This window comes from Brienomyrus brachyistius, chromosome 19 (assembly GCF_023856365.1).
Source record: "Brienomyrus brachyistius isolate T26 chromosome 19, BBRACH_0.4, whole genome shotgun sequence".
Classification (NCBI taxonomy): domain Eukaryota; kingdom Metazoa; phylum Chordata; class Actinopteri; order Osteoglossiformes; family Mormyridae; genus Brienomyrus; species Brienomyrus brachyistius.
Genome location: NC_064551.1, coordinates 8,635,636 through 8,645,913, shown reverse-complemented (window position 1 = coordinate 8,645,913; position 10,278 = coordinate 8,635,636). Strand labels below are relative to the sequence as shown.

At 43.8% G+C, this 10,278-nt stretch overlaps 2 protein-coding genes across 6 annotated transcripts in view; one reads left to right on the top strand and one right to left on the bottom strand.

Annotated features, from left to right (window-relative positions):
• Positions 1–1,437: 1,437 nt before the first annotated feature.
• id2b (inhibitor of DNA binding 2b) lies at positions 1,438–2,478 on the top strand. The gene is made up of 2 exons (XM_048986331.1): positions 1,438–1,791; positions 2,461–2,478. The coding sequence occupies exons 1-2, from the start codon at positions 1,438–1,440 to the stop codon at positions 2,476–2,478; spliced, it is 372 nt and encodes a 123-aa protein (XP_048842288.1).
• Positions 2,479–5,402: 2,924 nt separating this feature from the next.
• Positions 5,403–10,278, bottom strand: part of kidins220b (kinase D-interacting substrate 220b) — a 29,264-nt gene continuing 24,388 nt past the window's right edge. For all 5 annotated transcript variants that reach the window (XM_048985232.1, XM_048985235.1, XM_048985236.1 and 2 more), the window contains 4 exons: positions 9,423–9,560; positions 8,968–9,066; positions 8,536–8,769; positions 5,403–8,056 (listed from right to left, as the gene is read on the bottom strand). In XM_048985232.1, the coding sequence (XP_048841189.1) occupies positions 6,896–8,056; positions 8,536–8,769; positions 8,968–9,066; positions 9,423–9,560 (1,632 nt within the window). In that variant the 3' untranslated portion in view covers positions 5,403–6,895. The remainder of the gene's footprint in view (positions 8,057–8,535; positions 8,770–8,967; positions 9,067–9,422; positions 9,561–10,278) is intronic.

The window sequence follows — 10,278 nt, the reverse complement described above, 5'->3', positions numbered from 1 at the left end:
ACAGCAATGTTGATGGCTGGTAAGAATGATGTTTATGTATGCGTTATTTCAGCATGTTTTACATTTAGATTAGATCTGTTTGATTTGTTAGTCGTTCATTCCCCAGTGTACTGTCATAATATTTGCATTATTCTGTAGAATGAGCTCTGTTGAAGATACTGAGCACTGGGAGCTGCACAGCACAAGCACGAACATCTTAACATTCCTGTCAGCCCAGAAAAGCTCTGTGGCCAAAGGGTTTTTGTCATATTACTTTTTCTACTCGGCCACCTTCTCGTCTGCCCTTTCACCATTTACGGAGTTACACGACTAGGTTTATTTTTTGCTAATAAATGTTGACTAAACCATTCAAAAGCTTCATCTTGCTCGAATCAATTGCATAATATTACCAGTCTTTGTTAAATAAACCAAAAACTGATTTTAATGTCCCTGGCTCTCAAATTAAAATACAGTGACAGTCACCTTATTCAAGTTCGACAAATGAAACTGCGAAGTATAGTTTTATTCAAGCTGTATGATTCCATAACAAATGAATTTGCTTTTATTGCGTACTTGTTAAAGTATCAAACACACGTGAGTTTCTAAACTACTGAAAAGACTGGGGGCTAAGTACCTGGGGCTAAAAGATTTTGATTTTAGGTATCGGAACTAAAATACTCGGGGCTCGGAATAAAATACTCGGGCTATAGCCCCGAGTCAACGAACCGAACGACGCCCATGATGAAACATATATGATTCTTATACTTAATTATGGCATTTATGTGACACTCTCCTAAGAAATACGGAGTAAACTTAACGTGAGCTCAGCTGCGACGTCTGAAGCGATTTAACGTGTGCATTTGATATTTCATATCAAATTTACCGTACAGTTACTATTTAACTCAAAAAGCCAAATGGTGTTTTTTTTTAAAAAAAAATCCTACATAATACGATTATCTATAATTATGAACGTTTTATTTCCAATGCATTGCGGAATGAAAAGATGATAGGATTCCATTTTTGAAGTCGTTACCCTGGTTGCCATTCATCACAATCTATAAAAAAATTAACAAGGAAGCAAAAAGGTTCCAGGAAGGACCACGCAACAAATGCCTAATTCCGTTTATCACAGACAGGTAAAGCTTAATTCTTCAAATAACATAAACCTATCTGAGTACACGATCCGTCGCGAACCTCATTGGTCAGGTATTCAGAAAATGTGGGCGTGGCATACGTATGTTGCATTGCGCCAGCCTGTGTCGTGGGTGGACGGCGTTGATCGACGTCACGCTGTGAACCAATCCGCATCGCCGTTAGCCTTTCGCGACAAGCCCATATCGAGGATACTATATAACTCTACTGACAGCGCTGTCTGTATACTTTGCGTGTGACAAGGAAGAGCAAGCTACCATCGCGGTACAGGTTTTCTTCATTGATCGACTGATCGAAATTTGCAACATGAAAGCAATAAGCCCTAAGAGATCCTTCACGAAAAAGAGCATCAGTGTCATGGATCAAAACCTGGGAATATCTCGGAGTAAAACCCCAGTGGACGATCCCTTGAGCCTGCTGTATAATATGAACGACTGTTACTCCAAACTGAAGGAACTTGTCCCCAGCCTTCCTCCAAACAAGAGCGTTAGTAAGATCGAAATCCTGCAGCATGTCATCGACTACATCTTGGACCTTCAGATTGCACTTGACACCCATTCCGCGATAGAAAGTCTACAGCACCAGCAGCGACAGGGGCAGGCTACACCCCGCACTCCCCTGTCAACCCTCAACACAGACCTGAACAGTCATCCGTTGCAGGTAACTCGCTGCAGTCATCTTAATAAAAAATATCGATAAATATATAAAGTACCAAACGCATGCCGCATTCGTTATTAAATTTAACTCTCTCCAAATTCAATACTTTCTTTCCAGCCTCCGGAGATCTCCACAGAATTAAACAAAGATGACAGGAAGACTCTATTCCGTTAAAATGGTAAGTAGTGCGCATGTACCTCACAGTTAATTGCCTAACAAATTAATTTATCTTATTTTCTTCACGCAAATGAAGGTATTGTGTGGTACTGTAGTTTACGCAACAGTGCAGACAGTCGATCGCGCTTTACAAAAAGGTCAGTAAACTGACGTGCTTTCAATAGTCGGAAAAAAATCACTACTTTGACCTAGGTGGCAGTTTATATATTCATAACATGTTCTGTTGCATTTAATAGTTTTACTGCGAATTTGTGGTTGTTTATACTACATCAGGCGATATCGTCAAATAGTTGGTGGAAAAAGAAGGCTGGCACCAGCGCTAAATTGGTCCTATAGTTAGATAGTTATGCGATCTCCGCCCGCTCGGTCTTACAGCATGAAGTTCTTTTGCTTAAATGTTTGAAAATATGCGGCTTCCTTCCCGGCGCCAGTCAGTCCGGGTTTCTGCCCAATTTGCCGTCTCTAAACACGCCTCTCCTTTACAATCTTTTGCAGGTGTTTGGTTTGGACTAAAAATGGACCTGACATGTTCTTCATTTTTGTTCTAGTTTCTGCACTTCGTCCTAAATCGACTTCAGTTTTTTTTTTCTTTTTCTTTTCCATAACATGCCATCTATGTGGTGTGTTATGTTGTACGGACAGTCGCAGCTATTTATATAGTAGCCTATCTATGTCCTTTCTTCGAAAGAAAGGAACAGCTTCTTTTTTCCCGAAAAAGGGAACTCAAAACAACCAAGTCACACAGAATCACCATCACAAGAAGTCTTTGCCTCTGCAGAAGGTGGAGCGTGAACAAATGACAACTTTTATTGCTAATTTATAAAGTCTGCCATAAACTTTACTTTTTTGTTTATAAGGGGCATTTTAATGTGTATAAAAGTAATGAAACCTTGTATATCTACAGAAATTCTGGGCTGAAAATGTAATGCTGTATATAGACATGATGAAACTTTTTATAAAAGTTGTATTGTAAATTGTACCTTTTATAGAAAATAAATATAATGCTTTATTTGAGTATCAAGGACCATAAGGAAATTACTTGTACCAATTGACGGTGCTTTTGAACATGTTGTCTTGTGAAGGCATGCCTTTGAACACTGAATCAGGTTTTAGATTGCATTCATGATGTTGACTCGGCTGCAGGTTAAAAACCAGAACAAACAAAAAAATCTACCCGCGTTGCTAAATGAACAGGATCTGGATGTTAAGATTTTATGCTTAGATAATTATCTTAAAACCAGATACGTAAACAAATGAGCGCTGCAGGTTAGCCACGTGGCCGACCCTTCGTCTTTGATTTCACTGTGTAGACAGAATACTTCAAAAAAGCAATGTCTGTTGTCCAGTTTATATTTGTATTATACGGGAAGCTTTACTCTGCACGGAAAGCTGCTCGCGTAGCTACAGGGCACAGCTTGTGTTCAGTAACGTGGAAAGTGGGTTAATCAGGAGCAGTCTGGAAGGACCGCGATGATCGCCAAGGGAAGCCCCTCTTCGTGTGCAGGTGTTAATCGAGTCCAGCTTGGCGTATTGCCGGGTGAAGTACAGATCAGTTCCTGAGGGCAAACAGGGAAGTTGGTTAATAGACATTTCATGCTTCGTGCTTTCATTTATTTCACATGCGTGATTGGCATTAATGTGTTTACAATACAGATAGCCTGACAGCTTATTTGAAACTGATAAGCATGTCATGACGAGCCGCAGTCAATGTTGTCCACCTATAGGCTACATCCTGTTGATATTGGAACTGAATAAACTGGCTTATACTACGATTTGTATGGAGAGTGACCGGGGACCAATTAAATACCTGATGGAATTATTGGAAATAATGGCGCAATGTAGATAATAGGCTAATTAGAATATCCGTTGTTTCTTGTGCCGGAAACACAGACGGCTATCGTACATTTGTACGTGACAGTTTCGACAGTGGATATTCATCAATGATTTGACTGCATGCACGCACAGGAAGGCCGCAGCACAAAAGCGCCAAGTGAAAGTCATTTGTTGCAGATTTTATGCGACGCGGACGCCCCCTGCCGACTATCGTGCAGCCTTTCTGAGAAATTTTAATTATCGTGGGAACAGGTTCATCTTGATTTTTTCTTTCTGCGGGCAGTGACTATTTTTTCTTTGCATTATGGAGCTGACTGCTCAAAATAAAGACTCAGCCCTGACAGCACAACTTGTCTGTATTTTATCCAATGGACACCCAATTTTGTTCGCAAAGGCTCATTGGTTCAATGGCAGCATCTTGAGATCGATTCCCTCAGGGCCGCAGGAAAATGATAATTGACACTTTAATGATCCCTGTGGGGAAATTGTCTTTATTACACCCTCAACTTGATCTTTGCAGAGTAAGCTATCTACGAAGGGCAGCCACCTGTTGGGGCGCCCAGGGAGCTGGGGGTTAAGGGCCTTGCTGAAGGACCCTGCTCAAGAACCCGCAGACATGCTGAGGCTGGGTATGAACCAGTGACCTTCTGATTACAGGCAGATAAGCTTAGTCCACTGAGCTACACACTGCCCCATGGAAGTGGACGTCTTACTGCTGCAGCCTAAATATCAGTTAGAGATAAATTTAGCTGATAATAAGACAGGAAGCGACTACAGAGCCAACACCACGAAGTGGACCAGCTCCGATTACTACAGCCCACGCGCCCCAAGTTAGAGTCAGTCTAACATATAGTCTCCAGCACATAGAACAGTTTATGTTTTGGTGTCTGTAGTCACCACCAAACTGAACACATGGATGTATTTTGTAAAAGAAAGGTTTCACCAGTGAACAAGCTTAATGTAGAGCATTATGATAATATCCAGAGTGTTTCACATTCAACTGGAGATTATATGTACAGTGACGTAGAGGCCTTTGAATTCCATTTGGCAAACTTGTAAGAAAACCTTATTTACTTAGTTAATTCTTTTTAGAGATTTGCCATCATCCACTGATATGCCTGGGTTTTTACACAAGGACATGAATGGTAGAGTGGGAACCCCCCCCCCATGCAATACATTTACAGCATTTTGCAGACGCCCTTAGCCAGAGCGACTTACATAAGTGCTTTAAGACTCTACAATAAATTTTTCAGATACTAGCTCAATAAAGACCCAGGCTATGAAGACCATCTATCTGAATACTCTGTTGGGAAAGTGCAATTTTTATTATTATTATTTTTAATAAGGAAAAGAGCTCAGAGTTAGATGCCAGAAGTACTACTTCAGAGATTTCTGAAAAGGAATGTTTTAAGTTGTCACTTGAAGACATTCAAGGATTCAGCTGTTCGGACATCTAGGGGGAGTTCATTCCACTAACTAGGTGCCAGGACAGAGAAGAGCCGAGATGTGCGTCTTCCTTGGGCCTTGAGGCCCCTTAACCATTTCTTACCCTATTCACACAACAGTTTACCTTGGTTTTAAGGATAAAAAGACAGCCCTCAGTGTTTGGTTACACATTTATTAATCCACTAGTGAACATCTCAATAAATATGACAATCACAGCACTATTAGAGATACTAATAGTCAAATACTGTCAGTTGAAGGAAATTCACAATGAATGGTAGCTACGTCGTGGTACATGCAACAGATAAGCAAAGACTAGCAGGTTCTACATGAGCCATGCAAATTCAGATTGGGGCTTATAGTGCCTTTCTCCTCCATCAGGTTTTGACACGTCACAGTTACCACACGTTATATTCTAATGACACACATGCTTAACACTTGGGACACTTCTCATCAACACTACTAGCAAGGACCAAAGGTAAAGCAGTTCAACTAAGTTTAGGCAAGGGCATTAATGGGCTACTGAAACAATTAGACATCATTTTCATGCAACCCTGTAGCACAATAACACTGGAGATGCTTACAATGACAAAGGAGTGACTACAATATGACCACAGGGGCAGTTTCACAGAAGACAAACCTTATAGTTTTGTTTCGCCTACCACTTAACAAGCTCCTCAACAAACTACAAACTCTAAATCTGCAAGTCAACGTGACATTGGTTCCCGAATATCTTTACTTGCGTGTTTTCTAGCATGCGACACAGGTTGGAAACCAGGTCAGTTGTTTTAAAGGTTTTTGTACCAGTAGTGTCCCAGATTTTTTTCCCTTTAAATTTGAAAAGCAGCACCACAGGTTCACAGCAAAATTGAAATATAGCCGAATATTAAACCTGAGCAATGTGCGCACTTATTTGTGGACTTCAGAACATTGAACTTTCATATTTAACATTCATTTTTCTACACATGCTGCTACAGACAACATAAATATGACTCTCCTGTAAATTCTTTTTTTTTTGGGTGGTCTTCAGAAGGAATTGTGCCACCTCTTTTTTGGGTTTCCATAAGGAATCATGGCAACTCTTTCTGGGGTCTTAAGAAATCACGTAAGTCTTGAATTTTCATGAAGAAACAAGGGAAACTGGTCTTGGGTCTTCATAAGGAAACATGGGAAGTTGTTTTTGGGTCCCCATAAGGAAATCATGGGAAGTCATTCTTGGGTCTTCGTAAATAATCATGGAAATTCGTTTTTTGGATCTTTATAAGGAACCATGGGGAGTCTTTCTTGGATCTTTATGAGGAATCAAGGGAAGTCATTTTTGGGACGTTATAAGGAACCATGGGGAGTCTTTTTTGGGTCTTTATAAGGAACCATGGGAAGTCATTTTTAGGTCTTTATAAGGAATCATGGAATGACTTTCTTGGGTCTTTATCTTTTCTTAGGGACTTTTCTTGGGTTTAATCATGTTAACTTATTCTTGGATATTCATAAGGATGGAAGGGAGGTATTGGGTCTTCATAAAGAATCACAGGAACTTTTTCTTCAGTCTTCTTAAGGAATCATGGGAAGTCTTCACGGTTTTTACAGATAAGCCTCGTCAGGAATGGTTTTTTAATAAGGTCACAGAAAGACCACTCAGATATGCTTAGGATGTTCAAAGGATGCTCTCCCGCTCCTCACCAAAGGTGACAGTCTCGGAAGTGACTGTGCGGATTTCTGGGGGGTCACCGGGGTTGAGGCCCCTCTTGAAGTGCACGACACGCACATTGTCGTTTGGTGCCGTGGTAGCGTTGGTGCTGGTGCCCGAGCCAGAGCTGGGGGCAACAATGACTTCAGCACTGGAGCCCTCACTGGGCTGCCGGTGGGTGCCTTGCTGGGCATTGTTGGTGTTGTTGTTCAGGGTGGTGTTGCTGGGGGTGCGGTTCAGGTTATATGTCCTGGAGGATGGCCAGCTCTCCTCGGGGCTGCTGGCCAACAGGCTACACTGGTCTTCAGAGCAGATGGACATGCGGGCCACGGCGGGGTCCTGCAGGCCACTCAGGCTGTGCGGCAGGCAGGTACGCTTTCTGGCAGCGCTCTCCTCCTCCAGCTCAATCAGGCTGCTCCGCTCCAGCTGTGACAGATCCGCCTCCTCATCCTGAAGGGAGTGGTTAGGCGAGCTCTCACTGGAACGCACGCCGGAGTCCGAGGAGTCCTTCTTGTCCAGCATAGCATCTGAGAGATACTCCTTGCCTTTGGCTAACGGGCGAGAGCCGCAGTCTTCTGGGAGAGTTGCGGCTTTGCCGTCGGTCTTATTCCCGTCCCCGAGTAGCGGGGCATTGTCAGATTCCTCCGACTCCTCGTCGTCGCTTGTCAGCTTCTGGTACCGTGGGCCGGCGGCTGCCTTCAGCTTGAGGTCGGCACCCTGGAAGATGCCGACCCTCTCGCCTGACAGCTTGCGGCTTAGCAGTGATCTGGAGGTGCTGTGGTCGGGCTTCTCGTCCTCTTCCGTGATGGGGTCCAGCGGCGAAGCATCTGCTGCGGTTGGGGTATAATCAACATCGCCAGGTTTGCCGGAACTTCTCTTCACGAAGGGTTTACGGCCATCCTGCTCCGAGCTCTCCTTGCCTTTATCCTCTGAGGCAGAGTGTGCGAACTGGCCAGGATGTGGTTTCTCCATTGTGCTCCCAGTACCCTCCAACTGGGCCATTTGGGCAATGTACTCCTGGTACGCATTTCGGTACTCAGCCTGCTGCTTGTCAGTCAGCTTGCAGATGTCATTGGAGGATTCCTGGGAGTTCAGGCTGGACATGCTGGGCGTCCTGTGTGTGGTGGTCTGTGTTGGGAAAGAAGTCAAACGTCAAACAAATTATCAAATATGCAGGAACATATAGCAGCTCACACCAAACCCCAATGATCAACCAACTCCAACTTCCTACACAGCAGCTTAAGGAACTTCAAGAAAATGATCGATTGAATAAGCGAATACTAAACTGATTAGGTGCAAATTATTACAAGTTTGGCATTTTATTATATTGGCATTTAATTCAAATAAAATTTCCTTGGTAAAAGGTATGAGATTTATGTTTAATATCAAGCAAAAACTGCGTTTCCTGATGGTCTGCAGTAAGCAAAAAGTAATTCAAACAGAATCCTATGCATAAGTAGGTGTTTGTGTTTATTCATAGTTTATCTCTATTAGTTTATCTTGGAGAGGCAGTTATTTTAACTCCTTATCAACATTTTGCCCACATACATCGCCAGGTGCCAACACAGGCCAAGGCACATGCGTCTGGTTGGGTCGCTGTAAGTTACCGTCCATTGGGTGTTGTTGACTCGCTGGGGCTCCTCCAGGCCCACAGTGCTGAGCTCCTCGAAGCTTAGGTTGAAGCTGTACATGGGGGAGGTGTCCGGGTTAGCTGCCCCGCCTTCGTACATAGAGCCATGGGGACGCCGGGCTGTCTCCCCATGGCTTACGGGGCCACTTCCCTGCTCGCTAGGGGCCCCATCCTGGAGTGTCTGGCTCTCTACAACACGCAACTCCATCACCTGCGGGGGGCAGCAGGGATCCGATCAGGGAGCGTTCGTCAATGTATCTTCTCCCACTCGTGCACATAAGTGCAAAACTGAACCTAGACAGCTACAAATCATGGTCCTCTGATAAAGTGACATACATTACAGTGAAAAAAGAACATGAGGGAATCTCCACCATACTATACATCGGTCGGGCAAAATTGACCAGCCTACCATTCCTCGGAAAAGCTGCCAGTCTCCGAAGTTCATGTTCATCTCCTTCTTGAGTTCATCCAGGTTGCACTGCGACAGGACTCTTCCATTCACGTTGGCCTGGGACAGTGCAAAGAGGTCAGCACTCAGCGTAATGGAAGATTACAATGGAGAAATACAAACGGGCTTTAACAACTGGCTGCAAGCTGGAAGCCTTTGTGGGGGCTGCCCTCATGTTGAGCTGTTCATGCAAGTGAATTGTTTTGGTTTGGTTTATATGGGACAGCCAGGCTGTGGGCAGAGCTATACGGGCTTGTGGGTTCATTTTTAATAAGCAGATCCACAAGAACCGCAGCTTCCTCGACAAACAAATAAGCAAGATTATTACAATTCCTAGTGTCTGAGTTCATCTGCAAAAAGATAGAGTGCATATAGACACACGCATTGGGAGCCAACTCATCACGGTCCAACCTCACCTTTTTGATGGTAGCTGTGTACTGTCCCAGCATGCTGTGGTCCATGCCCTCGATCTGCTTCATGTGCTCACACACGGAGTCCGTGTTCATGGAGCTCAGCATCACGGCCGGGGCACCAGATGCCACGGAGGCCGAGCCCTGTCCCCCAAGGAGAGCCAATAAAAAACGACATCAGAGACAGATGTCACACAGAACACTCGTGAGCCAGGCCACGGTAGGGACTGTTTTGTGTCAAAAGAGAAACAGAGTTTCCTGCTTTTGCAATGTAACCCGAAGCCTAGTTAATCAGAGAAAGAAAGCTGAACATTGGAGCATTTAAACTGCGTGAAATAAAACCAGCGCTGGGACCACAGTCTGCACTGAGCAGGTGGGGAGAAGGTTAACTTCAGCAGCCGCCTGGCATGCAGCTAGTCCATTGGCTGTCTGCAAGACCTACAGCACTGAACCAGTCAGTCTGAGCCCGATGTATCGGTCAAGGGTGAGGCAAGAAAGGTCACCATCAGCCACGGCGTCCAATAAAAAGCCACCATGAGTCGTGCGTGTCTTTCCGTTGCACATGTATTACTTAACAGGTTATTCCTTCCTTACACGCACTAAGACAACAGCAAAGACGAGAGTGAACAGTTAACTCTGTAATTAGGGGCTTCCTTCGTGCTATTTTGTTTTACATTCATCTGGCAGAGACGTCTCCAGGCCAAATGCTACATCTTATTCAATATTCTTTCATTTCTGTGTAAATAATGGTAATAATCAGTAAAAAAGAAGGTGCTATTAAGTGGATCTTAAGCAATATTTATGACCTTCCTAAGCTGCTGATAAACTAGCCTGCAAAACTGACAACTGATCTGTTTTACCA

Excerpts from the sequence above, each read along its gene's own strand:
- id2b (XM_048986331.1), top strand. The coding sequence starts at position 1,438 with ATGAAAGCAATAAGCCCTAAGAGATCCTTCACGAAAAAGAGCATCAGT.